Consider the following 25,744-nt stretch of genomic DNA (forward strand, 5'->3'; position numbering starts at 1 on the left):
ACAATTTTGTATAAAGGCTTTTTTTATTTTTTTTTTATTTTTATTTTTATTTTCTCATATTAATTTATTCTTTATAGACACCATCCCCGAAAAAATTATACAAATTTTGGTACCGGTTACCAGAAAATCGATCCACTAATGAATAAGTAGTTCGCGGTCAGACAGACAGACAGACATACATTAGAAAAATTTTGGAACCGGTTTCTTAAAAAATCGGTAATGATGCGGTTCTCAAAATACGTCTACGGTCTAAATTAGAGTATCATAAGATAGTATACCAAATTTGGTTGTTCTAATTTGAAAACTGATGAGATTTGCATAGCGGACAAACATACATACATTTATTTTTATATATATAGAGAGATGGAGATAGAGATAGAGATAGACATAATATTTTTTTCCCGGGAGTATAGAACTTTCATAATTAAAAATAAGCTTATATTTTATTTAATGCATAATTATTAGTATTTATTAGTTTGGCTTCCTCATAGAGGAAACTTTATGAGCAAAATAAAATAGGAACAATGGTAACGATCTGTAATAATGAGGAAGCAATGTGCAAGTTTCTAATTTGCACACTGTTTTTAATTTTAAATTTAACCTTTTTATAAATTGATAGAGAGTCAGCTTAGTAGCACAAGTGGGATTTTACAATCGACGCAATATCAAATAAATATTGACTTTGGGAGTTCAGGCTGCATGGTCCATATATATGGACTTTGTATATGGACCTTTGATCGCATATAAAGCTGGATCTAATCAATCAAATTTTAAAGAATTATATATGAAATAAAGGTAGAAAAGACTGAAGAATATAATAGAATTATAAATAGCCCGATATCTCAAAATTAGCAAACATTTCTCAAAAAATTCAAAATTTTATAAAGAAAGAACCCTTTCACCGATCCTCGCCAAATTCGAAACAATCTTCCTTTAATGATACTCTATATAAGATGACAAATATGACATCTTATACACTTATATAACTTACACACTTTTTAGGCAAAAATCGGCAACCCTTTCACCGATTCTCGCCAAATTCAATATACTTTATCCATAAAAAAAAATTAATTTGATATCTCAAAATTTGCGGAAATCAGAGCAATTACGTAGATTTTTTTAGACAGAAATCGGTAACTCCTTTATTAGCAATTTTTTGAATTCTATTATATTCCTCAGTTTTTTCTGCCCCTATTTAATATATAATACTTTAAGATTTGGTTGATTAGGAAAATCTGAACAGGAAAAGTCATTAAGTACGACTCTTTTTCAAGAATTAAAATTTTAGATATCCCGATTTTTTTTCAAATTGGGTTGTAGCACAATGGCACATAGCCTATGTTACTCAGGAAGACATAAGCTATCCACCAGTGTAAAAATTTTTGAAATCGATTCAGTAGTTTCTAAGATTACCCCGAACAATGGTACAAACTTTTCCCCTTTATATAATAGTAGAGAAGTAGAGATAGAGATTTTTTAAATATTTTGAAACAAGATTATAAAACAATAAATATATAGATTTTAACTAATATTTCAATAATATATTTCAAATATTTAAAAAAATATTGTCTAGGTGATAAAGAATAGTTATTTATGTAACACGTGTGTTAAGTTGAAAATTGTCCACCCGCACGTCCAATTTTCAACTTAACACACGTGTTACACACCCTATTTTATGTGGCAAGTGCCTGGAAAGTGGTCTATCACGCACGCGTAGCGTGCGTAATAAGGCACTTTCCATGCACGTGTTGCATAAAAACATTTTTAAAAATATTTTTAAAAGATTCTTAAAATATTTTTAAAAATGTTAACACAAAAGGTTTTTAAACCATTTAAAAATATTCTTAAAACAATTTTAAAATGTTTCTTGCAATATTTTTCTAGAAATATGTAGAAATATTTTTTGAAAATATTTTGTGCTGTATGGGATGAAAGCACTGACGTTCGTTTGCTGAACAAAGCCAATGGAGAGTTAATGGTTTTTTCCATTTGAGAAAGGGATAACATCATGAACAACAAACAATCATAATCTCCTTCAGTTTCGGCACCCAGATAGGAATTCATAAAGATCAGCTGTGCTACCTGGGTGCATATGTTACGGGCAAAGTCAGCATGGTGTGCAGTGTCGGCATTGCCCGGGCAATGTCAGCATTGCACAACGCGACTGGGCAAAGTAGTTTATTAGCGGACATTGCCCGGTTTGATGTGGGCAAAGTTAACACTGCCCATCCAGCGATGGCAATGTCAGCAACGATTATCACATTGCGGACTTTGCTCGGTTCCAAGTGGGCAATGTCGACAATGCTAAATCTCCGTGGGCTAAGCTGCGCTAAATAAGGGTAATTCTTCAGTTTAGCTACCTCAGCACAGAAATCGATGCAATTAGGCTTAATCGACGCGTTTTTGCATGAAACGAACGAATCTGGCAGAAAAAAGTGTCGCTCTGCCCCGCGACGCGAGATACACACGTGTGTATGCCCTGTTTTAACGAAAATCACAACTTTTATAAAGCAGGGCATACACCAACATACACACGTGTGTGTGCCCTGCTTTAACGAAAATCACAACTTCTATAAAGCAGGGCATACACACGTGTGTATGTGCCCTGCTTTAACGAAAATCATTAAACAGTTACATCGTGCAGAATAACCAAGCATCTCGATTCAAGCAGTTAGGTCTCACGCTGGGAGTTTCATTAGTTTAATTATGCGTGGGAAGCACACACACACACACACGGGGGGGGTGCGAGGGGGGGCCTTCGGCCCCCCCTTTCCCGCACCCACCCCGTCGGTAGGCAGCGTGGACCTCGCTTTACAACATAAAGTACATGCTAAGTTGTAAAGCGAAATTATAAAGCACATGCATGGAGGGGTGCAAGGGGGCTTACATGCGTGAGCACACGTGAACAGAAAGGCTTTTCTCCCCTGCACCCTCCCCCATGCATGTACTTTATAATTTCGTTTTACAACTTAGCATGTACTTTATGTTGTAAAGCGAGGTCCACGCTGTCTACCGACGGGGTGGGTGCGGGGGAGGGGGGGCCGAAGGCCCCCCCTCGCACCCCCCCGTGTGTGTGTGTGTGTGTGTGTGCTTCCCACGCATAATTAAACTAATGAAACTCCCAGCGTGAGACCTAACTGCTTGAATCAAGATGCTTGGTTATTCTGCACGATTGATTCATTTAAAATTGGCGCAGTTTTACATGCGCGTGCGACCACTGAGCATGCGCATATGGCCGCAGGGCACGTTCAGTGTTGCTACATGTCGTCGGTTCAACTTTGACGATTAATATCTCGCGTCGCGGGGCAGAGCGACACTTTTTTCTGCCAGATTCGTTCGTTTCATGCAAAAACGCGTCGATTAAGCCTAATTGCATCGATTTCTGTGCTGAGGTAGCTAAACTGAAGAATTACCCTTATTTAGCGCAGCTTAGCCCACGGAGATTTAGCATTGTCGACATTGCCCACTTGGAACCGAGCAAAGTCCGCAATGTGATAATCGTTGCTGACATTGCCATCGCTGGATGGGCAGTGTTAACTTTGCCCACATCAAACCGGGCAATGTCCGCTAATAAACTACTTTGCCCAGTCGCGTTGTGCAATGCTGACATTGCCCGGGCAATGCCGACACTGCACACCATGCTGACTTTGCCCGTAACACATACATTGGGTGCGTTCCTTTTATCGCTCGCAACGCTCTTGGAATCATTTAATTCATCCTTGTTGTTTGTCAAATGTTAAACAAGGACGAAATGATGCTCGCGAGCGTTGTGAGCGATAAGTGGAATGCAGCCATTGTCGCGGACAAAAGTTTGAGAACACATATAAAATTTAAAAATATTCCAATAAAACACTAATACCTAAAAGTCTCTTCATTTAATTCATTCTTGTTGTTTGTCAAATGTTAAACAAGGACAAAATGATGCTCGCGAGCGTTGTGAGCAATAAGTGGCATGCAGCCATTGTCGGACAAAAGTTTGAGAACACATATAAAATTTAAAAATATTCCAATAAAACACTAATACCTAAAAGTCTCTTACTCAATACTTTTTCTTAATTTGAAAGTAAATTGACATTATATATTTAGCATAGTTAAGATTAACGTAGCATTGTTTAATTTTGAGAAAATGGACTATGGTCGCAAAATCTTTTTCACAAACCTGAGCTATTCTAGAAGATGGATAAAAGTTAGAAGAAAACAAACAAACTTGTAGATAGGTTAGTTAAAAAAGCGATTAAATGTTTAAGGGCGGTTAATTCGACAAAAAAAAGTGTCTAATACTCTGTTTTCATCTTGTAAGAAATATTTTTTGTAAAATCTTCAAACATTTTATATTATTCTTTCTTTTATTATAAAATAATAAATAAAATAATAAAAATATGTTAAATTACAATGCATAAAGTTTTATCTCTTTTCATAGTAGACATTTCATATAACAAACATATAAGTAGTTTGAAACTTGTTGGCCGGTAGTATACGTTTTAATTTATGCTTAATCAGTGTCAATAAGTCATTGAAATATAGATCATTGCAGTCGTATTAAATCTATTTTTTATCGCATTACAATTCTGCGCCGAAGAAATTCTTAAATCATTACTTTTTCTAGCGGAGCGGAGAAAATATTCAAAAATAACAAAACAAACAAAATCGTCTTCCAAAAGTTCATCACTTTCAAAAATTCAAATTTCCATAGCGTGGATTCAAACACACCGGAAACAGTGTGTTGCGTCTGCCGGTGCTTATTCTTATTATTTTAAACAAAGTCACTACGGTTCAAAGTTTTATCCAAAAAAGTTGTCGAGCTTTCATGGCGCGACAGTTTAATAAATCTCGTCCCGCATTGGTGTAAACGTAGCGAGAAAAAAATCGTTGAAGGTACGAAGCAAATTTAAGCGTGTGAATTCGTTTTCAATAGAGGTCTGTTGTGCGGAAGCGGAAAACGAACGAGGGAAGAAAACGCTAAACCGGCTAAACATAACCGTGACACGGTTAGTTCGAACGCATTTTAGTGCGGAGCAGTGCGGAACAACGCCCTTCCTCTTAAGCCTGCGTGGAGGCAACATCGGCCGATGCATTGCGGGGCGCGGGACGCGGGGCATCCATCGGCAAGACAGCAACGTACGGAAGGAGCTTATCTTTCGGACTGCGGCGTGCGCAGGCGCCCATCGACGACGTGTATCGCCACCGCATCACGACCACCGCGGCGCCCACGGCCGAACGCCGAACGCCGTATATACACCGCGCTACGGCTACACGGTGGTGTGGTGAGTGGTTTGCGAGTAGCGAGACTAGCGAGTGGTGACTGGTGAGTGGTAGCGACAAGCACGACGACGCATCGCGACGTTCGCCGTCCGTCTCGTCGTGCTATTGGTTCCTCGGCTCGGACTCTCTAGCGCCGTGCGCGAAGATCACCGTTGGCGAAAACCAGCGGTCGGCGAGCGATTGAGTGTGGATGATCGAGCCGACGACGATGACCACGAGGTTGCGTGCTGACAGCACGTGGAACGAAGGAGCGTCGGCAAACGCCGAGAAGCAGACGCTGCCGTCGCTACTGTCGACGCTGCGGAATGGCTTAACCTCGCACGGCGTTGAGGATACCGGCAAGATTAACGGTTACACGCTGACGAGCAATGGCCACGTACACGTAAGTAAGCAACGTTTAAGCCGGCGCGCTGTACGATACAATCCCCTCATTTCCTCGGCCCCTCGTTCACTGCATCGTACGGTGTCCGCGGTATCCAGTTGCGTCGCGTCACCCTCTTCTCCTTCGGTCACTTGGTGATAACCGTTATTATCAGTGTTGCGATCGTTACGATCGCACATTTATTCTCTATTTCCTTTTTTTTGCAAGATGCTCTTAATTATCCTTGGGATGTGTAGCATGCTTAAAAAGAATATGATACAAACTTTTAAGGTGGCTTTGACCATAGATACTCTGATTAGCTTAATCGGTGATTCGATTCAACCAACAGAGTAGCGAAACTTCTAACCCCTCCAATCGTTTTTTCTACACGTTAAAGAACCAAGAAATTAATAACTACGTTAACAAAATAATATATGTATTGCTTAATCCTTTCAGAACGGATGGTTCCTATAGGCAATTATTATTATTATTATTATATTTCAGAAACTATTAGTCCGATTTTTATGAAACTTGCTGTATAAGGGATTTTTATGGTGTAGGTACTATTCGAATTTGACGCCAAAATTAAAAATGGCGGAACCAATATGGTGGACTCAAATTTTTTAATAATGCAACTTACATAAAACTCTATATAGATATTTGAGGTCGTTAAGTCGTAATCACACTACACGGCCCGTATTTATAGTCGGATCTTATTTCAAGACTGTCTTAAGGGTCGACAGGAGCAGCTGATCGAGACATGGTGGAGATAAAAACTCGAAAATTTATTTTGACAATATTTCCAAAAAAATCACTGTAGCAGTTTGAAGGCGATGCTGCTGATTACGAATATCGCAGTTAAAATGCGATTTTCTCATTATTTTGGCCGTAAAGGCTGTTTTACAATTGCGTAAACGTGGTCGTAAGTAGTTGTAAGTGCTGGTCTACAACCTTGCTTTAAGGGTATTTAAGCTCTAAGCCGTAAGCATTAAGTGACGTCATTTCCGTCTCGAAGACATTCCCGCGCAGTATTTAAGCTTTAGCCGTTAGATCTAAGCGAATTGCGCAAAACTCAATTCTTACGACCTAGAACATAAAGCTTAAAGCCGACATATAGCAAAGAGGACGTTTTTTCGTGTCGGAGAAAATACTGTAAGATCTTTTAATTCAATATAACGACAGTCCTTTATTTTATAAATGTACATATAGTTCGGGAACATTCCTTCGTTAAATTACCGCAGGCCTTCGACCGATCTGTCTCTCTATATAATTGACACACACCTCTGTTTCTTTCTCTCCGAATTACTTTCCCTACTTTTCGCTCGGCGACTCGATTCTATCTTGGCTAATTATTGGCTAATATACGTCAACGTTTTACGCCTTACATCTTATATTGTGGATTACCGTCTTTAAGGTTTATTTAAGAGCTTAGGGCTTAGAGCTTAGAGCTTAAGGCTTAGAGATAAAATATTTTCTTAAAGCGAGGTTGTAGACCGACACTAATTGTAAGAGTGTTGTACGGCGCGGTTGTAAAGCGGTACTGCGGTTGTAAAGCGTGTTGTGGAAGATGGTTGAACTTCATCTTTCACGACTACGCCAGATGTGAACGTAAGAGCCAACCAATCAGAGTGCTAAACCGTCCAAATTCGAAATACACACTGCACTCTGATTGGTTGCTTTAATCAAGTTTACAACGTATCGTTACTCTATTGATAGATTGATCGGTTGTACAAGATTCACGACTACTACTACTCCTACTCCTACAACCCTACGTTTACGCAATTTGGTTTTAACATTTTTTTTTATTAAGCGGTATCCATAATTAATGTAGAGAATCTAAGTCGATTTTTAGTACTTTTTGAATTTAAAAAAAAAACCTAAATTTGAGAAAGTTATAGCTTGCTAAAGTTTCTTTGATGACGGCAACTTCAAAAGGTATGACATCATTTCTTATATAAGGTATGACGTCACAGCACATTTTCGTGTACTATATTTTCTTTAATTTTGAAGATATTGCAAAAATTCAAAAAGTTTACAAAGAAAATATGCCATGATCTATCAGACCGCTTAATAAAAAAAATTTATGTTAAAACCGAATTGTAGACCGGGCTTAATATAGATTTTACGATTCGTAGTTCACACTTGCCGCGTGGGGTCTCCACCGTGTCTCCTGTCGACCCTTAAGTAATGTCTTAAGATGCTAAAGCTCTTTGCACAATGTCAGGCAATAGGAACAGGAAATAACAAAAAAATCGTTAATTACAACCTAAAAAATTCAAATGCTATGATTGGTTGGCAACCCGTGTGGAAATTGCGTTAGGGCTTTGATAAGGCCCCTATTAATTTTCCCTAACTTTGTTTGGGCCCTAATGTGGAAGCCCAATAAGAACCCTTTAAGGCCGGTCACGCTTTTTCACTGAGGGCCCTTAGAGGCTAAATAATCAGGGCCTTGATAATTGCCTTATGAACACCCCAAAAAAAATATTCTGTCGTTTAGTGGCTCCCGCTTGATTTTAGAGGATTTTCCTCTGAAATACGGTCTCAAGAAGATATTTTAAAATCTAGAGGAATATCCTCTAACCATGAGACACTAGACTTAAGATTGCAGTCCTCTTAATGCCACAGGAATTATAATAATACTTTAAAACGAATATTCACCCGACAAAAAAATTATTTATTTCGAAATTTTATTACTATTTTTTAACTAAATTTGTCTCTTAAGATGCAGTCTATGATTATAAATATTTTCTCGTATTTGAAAAAAACACTTACCTTGGTGGGATTCGAACTCGGGACCTCTGGATCGTGAGCCAACTGTCTTACGTGGTAGACTACTTCTTAATTTAATATAAGTGTTATATATAGTCTACATATGTCATAACCAGCGCAAATATATAATTTTTCAAAAATCATCTTAAGAAACAAATTCAGTTTAAAAAGAGTAATAAAATAATAATGTTATATTTTTAAATGTTTTAAAAAATTTTTTTAATGTATGAAGAATTAAAATTGTTTTACGTTGATCGAAATAACCTTGAAGAGTTTTTAATTTATTTACGCCCTGATGTTTCTTTTCTATCAAAATCCCGACTAGGTTTTAAAATAAATAAATCTCTATTTTAATAATCGCTACCTTGATCAAGTCCCATCAAGGCCCTTATTAAGTTTCCTTATTCAGGCCACACATTAATTGAGCTACCCAAAATTGATATCGCCCTACTGGGACCTAGCCTGGCAATAATGTGGAAATCCTTATTAGGGAACCCACGTTTAAGCCCTTAAAGGCCCCGAAGCTTATTAAGGTTGCCTTAACAATTTTCCACACGGGAACAGGCAATAGGCACAGACAGAATTTCCAACCTGACGGAAACTGTGTCTATTGTCTGTGTCACTGTTTATTCTGCATTTATACATTTCTGATTTCTATTCCCTGTTCCTATTGCCTGTTGCCTGGCATTGTGCAAGGGGCTTAATACGGCTCTGTGATTGGTTTATAACATCTTAAGATCTAACTTAAGGCGGACTTCAAAATAAGTTCCGACTATGAATACCGGCCTAAATTATAACCTGCAACCTAGCCGGCGAACTACTTTGTTCTGATTGCTTGGTTTTTAACACTCAATCGTAACCTCCACCGCAACCGAGCCCGTAACCCGTAGTGTGATTACAGCTTTAGAGCAGAGTCATTACTTAAGACGGTCTTGAAATAAGAACTATGAATACCGGCCTCTGCATCACAATCGCCAGAATAATAGAAAAACTATTTGACATTATTCATGTCATTAGTTCGAGTATATGCGAGACAAGTTAAACGTGTTCCGTTCTGAACAAATCTGTTATTTTGAATTTTATAATTTTAAGGTTATATTCGAATTTAGTGAGTTTAAAAACCTATGTAAAGCGAGTTTCACGCAAATTGCATCTATTTGAACATTATAGGTCCGCTATATTATTGTTAAAATTTTGGAATTTTGAGGCCAGAATCATAAAGAGCGACTCATAAAGTTTACGAAAATTATAGTTTTCTACTGGCCGGTTGTGAATTTGTTGAAAAGACATTTTCCGATCGCGCGACTTCGGGCACCACTCACGCCTAAACTATTTATTTTAGAGAAATGCCTTCCCGGACTTTTTTAAGAAAATTTGGTTCTCTACAAAATTGTTTATGTGTAATTTTGCTCGAACGGTTTTCACAGCGTTTCGAATAAAAGGTCAAAAAGGGCCAATTTTTTATGGTTTTTATTTTATTATTATTATTTATTTTTTTTTTTTGCAAAAACGAGCGGAGTTGACGAACCGCAAAATGTTTATATTAGTGCTATTTACTATCGAATGGCACATACTTAAATTAAGCTTCCGAATTCGATTTAAAACCGTAAATTGACTGGCCTACTAGCGCTCCACCGAACTCGAATTAACTTAATTAACGATTAATTCAATCAGCCAAAAGACTAATTACGACATATAATTCGCCGTTCTTAATCTTACTTTTCTTCTTACATGTCAAATAAAAAAAATTGATAATATCTATTATTAATAAAATATTACAGATTTTATATGACAAATTAATTACCGATTAATGCTCATTTCTACCTATGTAATTTAATCGGGTTTAATTTACTTTCTCTTTTTTTCTCATTTGAAAAAGGTACGAAGTAAATTAAACCGAGATTAAAGTTAATCAATCTGCATTGATAGGAATGGATATAAATCAGAGAAGGTTTGGTAGAAGTCGCTCTTAGTAAATCCAGCAACTTGCACCGTTTATATATGAAATTATTTAAATATCGAAACACAACGAACATTCTAATCGATAAACTGCAAAATATTAATGTTAGCATATTTTCGTACTTTAGCGGCTAAAGTTTAGCCTAATGCATTAAGCTAAAATACTAAAAATATGCTACCTTTATTAATATTATCTTATCAGTCGTATTTATAAGACGTTTATATCGAATTTTCGGATTTAGATATCTTCGTACATCTTTAGGACATATCAGTGTAAAGTAGCACAATCAGCGGAATTCACTATCTGATGTTTTTAACATACAAATATACGATTTTTATGGTAATATAAATGAGATAATAAAGACGTATTTTTTCAAAATTTCCATACCGACGATTGAATTTCTAGATCAAGTTTATTTAAGAAACTTGTCAATATAATTATAAATTATCTTAGGTTTATCATAGGCTGGAAATAATTTTTATTATTCAAAACAATCATTATTGGCTTCAAGACATTTTTCACTCTTGTGGAAAGAAACTTTTCAATTCTTCTTAAAAAAATATGTCAGTAGCTTTATTTCAGAATTTTTAAACAATAGAATATTAATATTTTATTCTGGAATATTAGATAATTTTTAAAATACTATTATTGGTAAAATTGTCTCGCACGCTTAAAACATTTCAATAAAAATCATGAAATTTTAAGAACTTTTTCTAATTAAAAAACGATTATATTATACATATTATTATACTACTTTCTAAACTAAATATAACTTAAAAAGTTATAATTCCTTTTTATCTACTTTTTATCTAATATTATGCTAGTGCCTACTGTCTATTGTTAAAACACAAAATGAAATTGTGATTTCATAAATGTCCATTTATAGAAATACGAGAGGACGCGTTTCCTAATATCAATTATCTCCAGATGCAAATGTAAATTAGAAGCTTATAAGATACACCGAGCACACACAACATCGCAGGATATTTATTTATAATAAAACATCCGTTTTGTTTTTTTAAATAACACGAGAAAATGAAATTGTCTAAATTGTATGTTGAACGTGAGAAACGATAAATAATCCGTAATGAAATCGAGCATGTATATAAACTCCTCTTTTATTCATGTGTTTATATCATTATATCACTATGCCCCACACTATGCATATATTGAGTTACACGTGAATATTTCTATAGCATATAGTAATGGTAGGCATTATCGTGTTATATGTATTGCGGTGCAAGCATTATCGCGCGATTAACATATAATTTGTTTCCCATTAAAAAATATTGAATAATGCGAGCGGCTAACTCGTTGCTTTTTCAAACGTGACAGAGCGCTTTAAGATGTGATCACGAGATATTACTGTTAGCCTGTCCATGAAACGTGATAAGTGATCCGCCAATGAGTAATCTGCTCGCGGAAATCGCTATCAGTGCTGTAATCTTTATAGAGATTATGACGATTCTTATATTAAATATCTCAACTTCCTCTCGTTTCAATAACTGTTGATACAATTGGTTAAGAATGTGAAAAGAATATAAAAAGAAGACGTGTTTTTTAAAACACATTTTGCATCTTAATAATAATCATTTGTAGAAAAAGAAAAAGGATTGGATATATTACGCTACCACCAGTCAAAAGTTTGAGACCACATATATGTCAAACTTCGCATAACGCTGCTCGATTTTCTTGTGTTCCATTTTCGTGACGCGTTACCCAAACATATATAGTTATACAAAAGATTGTAGAATTACATGTGTTAATGTTATCAAATTGAAATTTTAACTGAAGATAGAGTATGAATGTAGCTCTCGATCTAGTGCAGTCTCGTTTTTACAGTATTACCAGTTGTTGAGAAAATAATTCAGTCTCATTACTTTTTAAACAGACCACGTACCCATACAGCACACTAACGAATCAACATCTTAAAAACATTGAATTTCACCATTTGCAATATTGTATCAACGTTGCGAAATGTAGATTCAACGTAGATTGAATGTTGAAGACATTGCACAAACGTCTAATGTTCGCTGAATTGCAATGTTTGTAGACGTCTACAAGACATTGCAATTCAACATTTAAAAAAAACGTCCCTATATAGCAGTAAAAGTAATGCTAATACGTTGCCACAGACATGTCATTTATCAGATACATCAGATTTTAACGAATAAATATTGCAGGTACATATATCCTGCGCCTAAGTTGCTTGACTTTGATTATCAAATAAGTTAGTGGTGATCCTCTGACTCTGACGCTTCCTTCTTACTTGTATATACATATATTTAGAGTGTAAAAAAATCTTGTAACGATATATTAACTGACAAATATTAAAAGCAATGCAACAACAATTAAATTGTTAAATACTGATTAACATTAACCGCGTTTAGCAACTATTGGAAATTTTTGGAGCTCAGTTTGAATTATTCCTCTAGATCTAAAAGAACAAAATCCAATCTCAGCTCAGAAAATTTCAAACAGTTGCAAAATAAACGTTCTGCTAAACGCGGCTATTTATTTAATTTATGTGCGACGTAGATTTCATAAAATATTAAAGTAAAAAGATATTTTTTATTTAAAATAATTATTAACATATATATTATATATGTATATATATATATGTTATCTGCATATAAAATTATATAAATATAAATTTTTTTTTTAATATTTTTATTTGAAAGATTAATAATTTATTCAATGTTGTTTCAATATTGTAGCAACATATAGAATCAATGTAGAAGAATCAACATATATAGATTTAACGTTAGAAAGATATTTATACTTCAACATTCAATATTGCAACGTCTCAGCAACGTTGTTTCAACTTTTTGTGCTGTATGGGGTATTGTTACTTGTACCTACATTGTTTTTTGTGAATAAAATGTTATTATTTTTTATTATTAAAATTTTTTTAGTAATTATGACGAGAAAAAAAATTAAAACACGAGCTTGTGGATGATATAATTAGCAATAAATATAAAGTAATGAGAATTTTGATTTTGATAGCGCAATATTATAACAATAATATTATAGAACATAATTTTACAACAAAATTCACTACAGTTGATAATGACAGTAATAATTCCGACGATCACATTACCGTTCACACAAAAAAAATAAGAAATATGTCTTTTGTCCAAAGAAGTCAGACCTGCTTGTGGTCTGATTATATCTTGCATGAGAACTGCGGACCGCAAAGGGTTAAATAAAAAATTAAATAAAGGGTACGAATAAACATGAATGAGCGCACTTGTTTCAATGGCTGAGTTTGGACGGCGAGTATGAAGGAACCGAAATTTATATCGACGAATATCTCATCTTTTATCAGTGGATCAAAGAAAATGAGCTTGTTACGCTTATTTACAGTCATCATAAATGTTCATTCGTTCAAAGATCGTTTGTTTTCTTGCTTTGGATTCTATTTTATCTTTAAGGGGATCCTAAAGTGAAGGCTGAACTTCCTCGACGTCGGTAATGTCAACATTTCTAATTCTGTTTTCTTGTCATACATCTATATCTGTCCTTGTCTAACGAGAGGCATCTGTCTTTGTTCGATTACTGCGCCATCTCTTGCCACACGCAATATTGCTTATCCTGTCAACCTGAATGTGCTTTTGCACATATAAAAGTTATATAAAGTAATCTTTTTTTCTAGGTTTTCAATCTTAGATCTAATTGCACGATATTGTTCTTAAATGTTGTCCCTAGGTCATGCCGGTCTAATTTTGTGGATATTTATCGTGGAATTTTTGTACAAAGCAAATATTGTCGTCACGTATACCAAAAATTAACAAAAATATTAATTTTTTTTCGTTTTCGATATAAATTTGACCACCATGACCTAGATTTTGATGCGTACTTTAATTCTAGACAAGAATTTTGCATTTCTATAAAGTCAATTAAAAGATTAGTGCTAAGAAAAAAAGCCGGTATTACAGACGGCTTTAGGATCCCCTTAATATGTCGTAATCACCAGTCCTGACGTGGGATTCTGTGAGTTGTCGGATCGTTGCGCAGCTTTTTTACCATATACTAGACATCACAGACGCGCGCTTCGCGCGTGCTATTTAGCTTTAGCATTATATTATTACTATTACACTATTAACTCTTTGATACACACAACTGTCAAAATATACGATGACAGCTGCTCATGAAGTAAGCGCAGCGAGAGAATCAATCGGCATTGCAGAAAAGCGACAACAATAATAACTTTGACAGATTCGAGTATCGACTTTACATGCCTTTTTTAGATAGGGTAACTCCGGTATATACGCCGCACCTGAGGACAACTTAATTTATCGAGTACTATTTACTATGTTTAATGCAAATGAATTATACCAATAAAAACTTTATATTGTCTACTACTATAAAAGAATTAGAAATATGAAATATTTATTCCTTGTATTTAACAAAAAACTTGTAGAAACCCTTGCATTTTTGCTATATATCCTATAGGGGTGGGATATATGACATTCATAGGTGGAATATACGCCTTACAAATAATATTTATAAATAAAGCAATAAAATGTCATAATTAATTATAAAATGTGTGTAAAAAGTTTATTAAGATAACAATAATAAACAAATTATAAAACTGAACATTTTTAAAAAGTAAATAGAAGAGCGATAGATGCATTAAAGATTATTGTTATACGATCCAAAGAAAGAAGGAAAAAGAACACAGAAGATTTCGAGTTTTACAAAGTGCCTGTACTATGGCATAAATCCCGTATGCTAACTTGCTGCATATCCTATACAGGAGGGATACACAAGATATCAAGCTAAACCAAAAATACAAGAGCTATGCACTTGTATTTTGCTGTATTCCATTATTTACTATTCCTCTATACTTATGTATCATAAAATAACAATTTAAACCTTTTACATTCCCTATACAGTAATCATTTTACGTAGTCGTAATACATGATCGCGCTACTTATTACGGTAAGAAATCGATTCAACTCACGACGGTTTCGTTAATATTAACAGTAAAGAACTGAAATTACAATACAATGCTAATATGATGGCATAAAGGCACATAACAGTGTGATTGCGAGCAAGTATCTTTATTTCTTCTATTTTTTCTGACTTCTGCGGCGTAAATCCCCGCGCGGCGTAAATACCGGAGTTACCCTATGGATGGATGAATGGATGGATAATACCTGCTCAACGATATCAAAATTGTCGTTAAGGAGTTACAGAATCTCGCTTCTGTTCTATAACGCTTAACAACAGTGTCGTTATCGTTATATTATCGCGGATATAATATATGGTAAAAAAGCTGCATAACGGCAATATAATGATAGTGATAATGTCACTAACAATAAGAGTTACAGAATAGGATGTTTAACTTGAAAAATGTTGGAAAACTTGGAATCTCTCAAAGAATTTTTTCCTGAAGAAATCAGGAATAATGTAGGGGAAACCGGGTCAAACTCGACACGATTTTTTAAAGGCAATTTTCAACAATTAGTTAAAATTTTCAACCGAAATTAATAGTACACTTAAAGAGTGTTCCTTTAATGATTACACCATAACTTTGAATGTTACCGAATTCCGTTGACAACACTGCACTGATAAAAATCGATGCGAATTTACGGAGAATTATGGAGGAAATTTATTTATTTTTTTGGTAAATTAATTATTTTATAGTTTTTTACTTAAAATTTGCATTTTTTCTCTTGTTTCAGTTAGAAATACAGGAATTTTATGAAAAATTAACTAAATCTGGTATTTTTATAAATTATTTGTAAATTAGCTCCCGGTATTGTTAAATTCATCCATAGCATTACATACATGTGCTTAAATTTTATTTCTATACAGCAAAATAGTCTGGCATTTTACTCTCAGTAGCATAGTATTACGATATTACGGTATATTCGAAATTATTGCAGTATAGAAGGTTAAGCAAATATATCCGAAATATCTGCAGTATCTGTGAGATGTGAAATTTGTGACTTTACTCGTAAAAGTACAAAATCTATAATTATACACCATTATAATTATGTAATTTCTCGAGTAACTGTTGTATCAAAAATTGCTATTTTATATTAGAAGTAAATTTACTGTGCTAAAGTGAATATTAAAATAAATCAAGTACTTTTATCACCAGGCAGTAAACCGAAAAAATATTTAACGAAAACTTAATTTTGTTTAAAGTAAGTTTAGCGTTTTGAGTTAAATTACATAACTGTTACTCGAAAAATTATATAATTATAATGGTGTATAATTATAGATTTTGTGCTTTTACGAGTAAAGCCACAAATTTTACACCCCACAGATACTACTACAGATATTTCAGATATTTGGCTACTTAACCTTACATTACTCTGTATTTTAACTGTGTAAATCGAAGGTTAAAAATGACCACCGATTTTCACAGTAAAATGATGACTTATTTTTATCAGTGTGACACATAAAGACGCATTATAGGGAAGACAAGTTTCTACGATAGATTTAAATTAGCAAAAAGCCTAGTGTCAAGTTTGCCCCGGTCTAGATATCAACGAGAAAATAAATAAAGCTCTTGTTTTTAACCTTTAATTATCTGGAACCAATGGTTCCTTGATATTTTTGTTGAAAAAAAATCTATTCTAATTAGATGAAAGAATCTAAAAGGTAAAAATAATACGCGACGGTATGTTAACGGAATTTATCTATTATCCTTTTCTTCAGATATATAATAAAATGGTGATAAAACTTGCAATCATTTTTTTTAAATTATATTTTGCAATTTTCACAAAGATTTGGATTATTCCAAGAAAGTAGGCCGCTGGTCTTTCTTTTGATAATTAATAGATAAGAAAAATAATTGACTACAGATTTGCATTGTGGGTATAAAACGAAATATTACGAACTTGTACATACTGCAAATTGTGCTATAATCGCAGTGTATAATTCTTTTCGATAACGTAAAGATTACAAAATCAATTTCGCAACAGTGTTACATGTCATTACTAATCGTTAATTACGTACGTCATTACTAATCGAGAAGAAATTGAAATTTCTCACATATTTTTAATACATTTATTATGTTAGTTCCTCGCATTATGATATAAAAAGATGAAGAATTTATTTTTCTATTGCAAAGTGTCTACAAATCTGGCAAAATCTAGAAAAATTGAAATTTTCAGGATGATTTGAATTAACTCAATTAGCGATTTTCGATCGGCAGAATTACAACAAAAATCTAATAATAATTTATTGTTCTTTTGATCTAATTTTTTTCCATACATCAAATAACACGAAATTAATCATTCTTTCCATATTATTGAATATATGTGTAACTTGCTTAATTGCCGATTGAATTTATCGGGATTTATTCGAAGTCACTCAGGGAATCTTTCTTCGTCTGAATAAATCGGGAGAAATTCTCAAGAAAATTTTATCGAGTTGATTTTTCCATAAATTTTGCTTTCATTTTGCAAGTATCTATAATACTTTTAAATAATAAGTACAGTATTTTGTGATATATTTTTAGATTTATATACAAATAATTTGTTTTTATATAGTTTAAAGAATTTCTTTAAAAAATTATGTATTAAAACATTTTTATGATTATGACATAGATTTTATTGTTTTGCAATATTTTTTGAAGATAAAAAATGATAATTTTGTACTATGTACAAAAATTATTTTATAAAAATTCACTATTTCTTTTCAATACTTTTTCAAATTTGATATTTGAAACGGGTTGCTCTAGATTTTATTCTTTTAAGATTCCTGGGCTCTTGCCACGGTCATGTAAGATTGTGACGTCAGAAAAATGATACGGTGAGAATTCTTGCGTGCCATTTCCAAATAAAAAGATATAAAGATAATACGAAGCCTAGTGATGTAGGTTTATGATGCGCAAGCGCATGAATAAGCTTCGTATTACATTCATTTCACGACTGTTTATTAACTGTAGGGGAGAGTGGGGCTTGTTGTTACACGGGTAGGTTGATACAGTGGCTTTAAAAAAAAATCAATAGATGACAGAGCAGTGAAGACTATTGGAGATCAACATGCTTGTTGTTATACAAGTTCTGACGGGTTTAGGTTAGTCTAGCTTAACGGACAAGTGCGTCACAAAGCTTTTTGTAAAATCAGCCTTGGCGATCTACATTTTCTCGGAAGATTTGATTGCTGTGCAACAAAATATATAAAAGGTTAGTGTTTAAAAAGTATATGGTTACATTTTGTGATTATTATGAAATAATTTGGTGATATATTTGATACAATAAAACTTTCTGTTTTTCTCAGATTCAATAACCTATACTGAAGTGTCTAGAAGGGGCTAATTGTTACATTTTTGAAGGGGTAGATTGTTACACTGTAAAACACATGCAAAATGTGCAAAAAACGAAGTGTTTTATGTTTGCGACAACTGCAACTCTGATTTTGATTAAAACGCAATTATTTTTTAAAAGACGTTGGAATTTTAATTTTTTTTTTTTTTTTTTGGTATTTTCTTATTGCTTAAATTATATAACTGAAATATCAGGCAATATTTCTTGTTTTTTGTGTTGTAATTTGATTACCATTTCGTAATTACTTACAATTTATCAAATTATTTTCACCTTCAATAAAAATGAGTTCTTTACTGACATTCCATTATCAGTAGTGATATTTAGACGACAGAAACACAAAGTATGAAAGGACAAAAGGAAATGTAACACATTTCAGTAAGTGATACAATAAAATCATTAATACAACGTTAATTTTCCTCTTTTTAACTTCTTTGACCAATGTAACAACTTATACCTCCCACTGTAACAACTATCCCCACTAGGGGGCATGTTGTTACAAAAAACATGCTTCCATATTTAATTATTTATCCCATATGTTAATATTTAGATAGGAATGAAAAAAAATTGGAACATTCTCCAATGGTGTACCAAACCAATGGTATAACTTTCAGAAAGTTAGGGTGCAGAATATTTGGTTTAAAAATTATTATTTGCAAATTGTAACGACTAGCCCCACTCTCCCCTAAAGGGAAAGGGCTAGACCTCAGAGTATTTTTGAAGTGTGCTGAAATGATCTGAAGTCTTATTTTATGCAAATATTTTTTTATTTGGAAATGGCACGCAAGAATTCTCAGCGTATCATTTTTTGCTTCTGACGATTTCTCACAATCTAACATGGCCGCGCCGAGTACCCAGAAGCCTTAATAATATAAGTTAAAAAAAGAGAAACGATGATACAAATTAAGAAACCCAGATAATGTTTTAAATTTTCATATAAAAGTACTCTAGTTTTGCGAGAAAATTTAAATAAGATTATATAGAAAATAGAATAAAAATTTTATACATCTTGAAAATTATATCTTGAGAATTTGAACAAGCACTTTGACCGATCAATAATATACTTTCGTAGGCTGTGCAATTTAACGTACAAATTTATTGCAGTCTACCCACGGTCCGACAAAAGCGGAATTACAAAAACCACCACGGTCGAGAGAATCCTTTGAAAAAGTTCCATTCATCACAGCGGCGCTTACACACCTCGGTTTTTATATTCTCATGTTCCTGGGATTTATTAATCAGTTATTCTTTGTTCCGAAGATTGCCACCGAAAAAAATAGAGAAGTATGGCGATAATCATTTATACTTTATTCAACATTGATACAAATTGCAGTACATTTGTAAATGAAAAGTAAAGGAAGCCAGAGTAAAAATAAAAACGTTAAATTTTAGGCTCACGTATTTCGAAATCAACATTAATAGTAACATATTAAAAGATTTTTATTAATTTTAAATAAAAGTATTGTATACCATTAACGTATAAAGAAAAGTCATACGATATTAGAAATATTCTACATAATTCTATTTATTCTATGTATTCTATAAAAATTAATTGTTGTTACGTAGAATTAGCATCTTTGTTGTATGATAAAAATAATAAATAAATTTGGATTTTGTGTACGCATGTAACATATGTATATATTTTCCTGTATTTCGATATTTATCAATTTTGTTATGAACAACGATATCTTACTTTTTATGCAGCATGTAAATATTTCATATTGAATATGTATTTTTAGGGATATGCTCCGCTGTACGACAATTTTGAGAAATTTTATCTCAAGTACGTCTACAGACGAGTGAGAGATTGTTGGAACAGGCCGATTTGTTCTGTTCCTGGCGCAACGGTCACATTAAAAGATCGAGTAACTCACGATTACGGATGGACGTTTCAGTAAGTTCGACAACGTACGAAAGCCACCATTTACTACGTATCAATAGAATTAAAATCCCGAATTTTTTAATCCTGACAGATTTACTGGAACTGAAACACAGTGTATAAATTTGGGCTCTTACAATTATTTAGGATTTGCCGAAGCGAGTGGTAAGTGCGCCGACGAGAGCATCAAAACGCTCAAGAAGTTCGGTTGTGCCAGTTGCAGCACGCGTCTTGAATTAGGTAAATAATTTGAAGATGCATTATTATTTAAGTGTTTTTCTCGAGCAAGTATAGGTAGATGAAACCACGTAGAACATTTGAATACGTCGATCAAGACTAAATTATTGTACTGTATATTAATAAAATAAAAAAATATACAAAATAGAAAATTTGTAGAAAATAGTTTGTCTTTTTCGTTATTTGTCAACTGATCCATTAAATTGTAATCGCTTGAGGACTGCTGCAGGCAGTTGTAAGAATGTATGTCCCAAGCAAGTAGTAACATAGCAACATATGTAGGGTGCTTTCCAGTTAACGACACAAGTCGACACAAGCGTCACTATCTTTGCTGTTCACTAGATGTTGAAAAAAGACAGAATAACGCTTGTATTGACTTATGTCGCTAAATGAAAAGCACCTATAGTAGAGTCATTGTTGATGCGCTTCTACCGTAACTATCAAGATTCGATTAGTAGTTACTAGATGCATTTTGCTTCCTCACAGAGAAAGCTTTGTTTTCGTAAACCTCATATACGGACCTTTGATCGCATATATATAAAGCTAGGTCTAATCAACCAAATTTTAAAGAATTATATATGAAATAGGGGTAGAAAAGGCCGAAAAGGCGTAGAAAAGGGTAGAAAAAGGGAAGAAAAAATGTTCTTTTAGTTTTCTATGCCAATGTATTCAGAATGTTCTAAAACGTCTATAAAAATATTTTCAACACAATGTCTGTATGTGCCCGGGAAAAAAGAATTAGATCTACCGAGATATGACCAGATCTGGTTCATCAAATCTGGCCAGATATAATTTGATCTGCAAATTGTCTCATCTGGCCAGATCTGAACAGACCAGATATAACCAGATTTGATCAGATATAATTTGATTTGCCGAGATATAATTATTTACCGAATGTATCCAGATTTGCTCAGATATAATTAAAAATCATGAATGGATGTAAAATGTTATAAAACCATAAATATATCGATTCAATTCAATATTGTGTGCCACTTTATTATAAGCGTGGACTTCGATACAACTGTTATTCGATAAGTTGTACCGTACACTTGATTTATATACCGTTCTTATACCATTGTTTGTCATATTTTAAATACGAGAAACGGATCTCATCAGGATCCCATCTATCGAACGATCCGACATTTGCATAAAAGGTGTAACAAAAAGATTGGGACACTGGATTATCTCGGAAAGATGATGTTTTCGGAAGAAATGTTTTGTACAAAAGTTGTAGGGTACCAAGTTGCCTATTATGTGGTGATATTGGTTTGACCTTGAACAAACTTGGGAAAGTCACATCAAGGTCACATTGAGTTTTTTAAACAGGGACCCCTATTTTTTATATTCTCTTGTGTAACCCTTGTTGAGACGTTTCCAAAACACTACGATAAAACTTTCTTTCGATAAGAATATTTCCTGAGATATTTCAAATTTTTATGACATTTTTTATGTACTAGACATCACAGACGCGCGCTTTGCGCGCGCTATTTAGCTTTAACATTATACTATTACTATTATACTATTAACTTTTTGATACACACGATACACAACTTCAAAATTACGATGACAACTGCTCATAAAGTAAGCGCAGCGAGAGAACTAATCGGCATCGCGGAAAAGCAACAACAATAAACTTTGACAGATTCGAGTATCGACTTTACATGCCTTTTTTAGATATGGAGAATATAAAATATCTCATAAAGTATTCACTTTTTGACAACTTTACCTTCATACTTTTCTACGCAGAATAATAAAAGGAATCGATTGTTGTAAAAAAAAAAATTATTTTAAAAAATTTAATTGCATTTTGTAAACGCATTCAATTGTGCAAAATTGCAAATGTAAAAATTAACATTATTATTCGATTCCTTTCATCATTCTACGTATAGAAGTATGAAGATAAAGTTATCGAAAAGTGAATAGAGGAGACCGGGACAAAGTCGTCACTATTTTTTCGATGTCGATTTTTAACAACAAAATAATAATTTTAGTAAAATGTAGTATATCATTGTAAAGAGTGAACCCTTGGCTACAAAATTTATAAGGACATTTTTGGTTTACGTCGCTTTGTTCAACTGGTATAGAGTGAAAACGACAAAGGTGCAAAAATTGAAATGTCAAAATTGCCGGGGCGGAGTCGTCACTCCATTCTCGGACTGGATTTTAAATAAAAATACATAATTCTGATCATGAAAAATAATAAGATACATTTTATTAATTATTTTTTAATAGAAAGATGGAAACATTAATTAAAAACACGAATGGCGGAAAATAATTACAAGAAAAGCGCACACACTTATGTGCCCTACGCTCGCACGAAATGCACTGTTTCTCGTCAGCTCTATTCTGTCATCTCTGAGCACACACAGCACGTATTATCCAAATCCTCGCCGGAATCCGACCACTGCTGTTTCTTTGACTTTGATTTTCGCTTGAAGCCTCCATGATATGGCTTGGTGACGACTTCGCTCCGGACACAGATTTTAAGTTTGATCGCTCATAAAATATTAAAAATCAACGAAAATAAAAAATTTTCACTGGATTCGTGTTCAACATGCATTACTCTTCAGAATCACTTATCTCGAGATTCGGAGAGAAAATAATATTCTAAATATTTAAAATTTTCGACGCGCAAAAAATTTTACTTTTAACCTCCGAAAACACGGTTGCTATAATGAAAATCACAACATGGCATGTAATCTCACTAAACTCCGTTGGTCACGTGGGCACCATAAGTAGTGCTTACAATATTAATGGCGAATTCACACAACATACAGATTTCGAGATAATTGTAGTGACGACTCGGCCCCGGTCTCCTCTACTTATTTATAAGATATCTCATATTTTATATTAAAAATGTTATGACAAAATTTAAAATATCTCAGGAAATTTTTAACAAAAGAAAGTTTCATCTTAGTGTTTTGAAAACGTCTCGACAAGGACTACAAGAATATGACATAAAAAATAGGAGTCACCGTTTAAAGAACTCAATATGACCTTGATGTGACTTTTCCAAGATCGTTCAAGGTCAAGCCAATATCACCACATAATGGATAACTTGGTACCCTATAACTTTTGTATAAAACATTTCTTCCAAAAACGTCATCTTTCAGAGATAATCCCGACCTCTTTGTTACACCTTGTATAACCAGTAAATAATTCTTAGTAATTAAAGTAAAAATTGTAAAGTCTCTAACAATTCTTATTCGAGTTGGTAATTATTTATGCAAGTTTCCAAATAATTTCAACACAATTTTTAACGTAATCTAGCTATTAAATAATAATCAAATTGAGAATTTTTTCACTTTTGTTTATCCATCATCTATATAAGCTTACAATGTACGAAGTAACTTATATTTCTGTTATTGTCTTTTGTATTTTAGATATAAGGCGAATTGATGAAAATGCTTTTATAACAAATAACTAACGTTTTTTTGTTCATAAAAAAATACTTGTCTTCTGCAAATGATATCTTTATCATAATTTATTTTTATATAATTATATCAAAGATATTTAATTGAATATCTTTAATTTGCTATGTATATAAATAAATTCATATTTATATATTTAAATATCTTAGACGAATATCAATCATCGAACATTTAATTTATTATAGTTATAAACATGGCCAGATATCGTCAGACCTGAACAGTTTTCGATCAAACACAACCTCAGCTCGACTTATATTTGAACAGATATGGTCAGATGTAATGTATTTTGGATCGCATTTGAGTATAGATAACCATATGTTATATCTAAACAGATACAGTCAGATCTGGACTGTTTCAATGAAATTCAATCACAGATATGGTTCGATCTGAGCAGATATGGTCCGATTTGAGTAGATATGGTCCGATCTGAACCGTCGAAGATCAGATTGCATCCCATATGTAGTTATATACAGTTATATATGAACATATGTGACCAGATCTGCGCAGACATGAGAAGTCATATCTGAGTATGTTTGACCAGATAAAATTTGATCTGGTCAGATCTAATCCTTTTTTCCCGGGTGTGTATGTATAATACGTATGTATGTATGTACACACTTATAACTCGGAAAGTACTTAATAAAAAAATAATTTTTTAGTGTTTTGAAAAGCTCTCGGAGTAAGCTTTAAGAATATGCAATAAAAAATGGGGGTCTTAATTGTTTTAAAGGTGTGTGTATGTGTGTGTGCGTGTATAGTATTTGAAGTGTTGTGGTAGCTCTAACTTCCGTAATTTTTTAGATATTGGACTCAATTTTTTTAAATGTAGAGTATTATTAAAGGAAAGTTGGTATTGAATTTGGCGGTGATCGGTAAAGGAGTTCTTTCTTTAGAAAATTTAGATTTTTTGAGAAATGTTTGTGATTGCTTTAACTTTCGCCAATTTTGAAATATCGGGCTATTTCTAATTCTAGTATATTCTTCAGTCTTTTCTACCCCTATTTCATATATAATTCTTTAAAATTTGATTGATTAGATCTAGCTTTATACGCAATCAAAACTTTGAACTTTTTGAGAAATGATTATGACCATCTAACATTATTTGAACAAAACTACATTAAGAAGTGATACCCTAATCTGACTTACAATTAGAATAATGTAATATTTGACCAGAAGAGGATGGAGCCTGTAAAATTTCTGTGAAAATTATATAAAAATAAAAAAAATGTACAAATTAGGAATTTGCACATTGCTTTCTCAACATTTTTAAGTGTGCAAATTAGGAATTTGCACATTGCTTTTTATTGCGCTTATTCCTCTATGAGGAAGCCAAACTAATGAATACTATTATAATTATGCATCAAATAAAATACAAGCTTCTTTAAGAAATAGAGGAGCTTTGTGAGCGCAATAAAAAATAATGTGGAAATTTCTAATGTGCTTAAAAATGGTGAGGAAGTAATGTGCAAATTCTTAACTTTTTTTATATTTATATGAAATAAATAATGAATATATATGAAAAAAATCAAAAAATCAAATTAAAAAAGCATAAAGCAG

At 33.2% G+C, this 25,744-nt stretch overlaps 1 protein-coding gene across 2 annotated transcripts in view; it reads left to right on the forward strand.

Annotated features, from left to right (window-relative positions):
* Nucleotides 1-25,744, forward strand: part of Lace (serine palmitoyltransferase long chain base subunit) — a 45,412-nt gene that overhangs the window by 16,751 nt on the left and 2,917 nt on the right. Inside the window, exons 1-5 of one of the 2 annotated variants that reach the window (XM_071797038.1) lie at nt 18,067-18,502; nt 18,597-19,018; nt 19,745-19,924; nt 20,380-20,534; nt 20,614-20,759. In XM_071797038.1, the coding sequence (XP_071653139.1) occupies nt 19,859-19,924; nt 20,380-20,534; nt 20,614-20,759 (367 nt within the window). In that variant the 5' untranslated portion in view covers nt 18,067-18,502; nt 18,597-19,018; nt 19,745-19,858. Of the gene's footprint in view, nt 1-4,915; nt 5,645-18,066; nt 18,503-18,596; nt 19,019-19,744; nt 19,925-20,379; nt 20,535-20,613; nt 20,760-25,744 lie in introns of those variants that run through there. The other variant, XM_071797037.1, reaches the window with a different exon arrangement.

Source organism: Temnothorax longispinosus, unplaced genomic scaffold (assembly GCF_030848805.1).
Source record: "Temnothorax longispinosus isolate EJ_2023e unplaced genomic scaffold, Tlon_JGU_v1 HiC_scaffold_41, whole genome shotgun sequence".
NCBI lineage: Eukaryota > Metazoa > Arthropoda > Insecta > Hymenoptera > Formicidae > Temnothorax > Temnothorax longispinosus.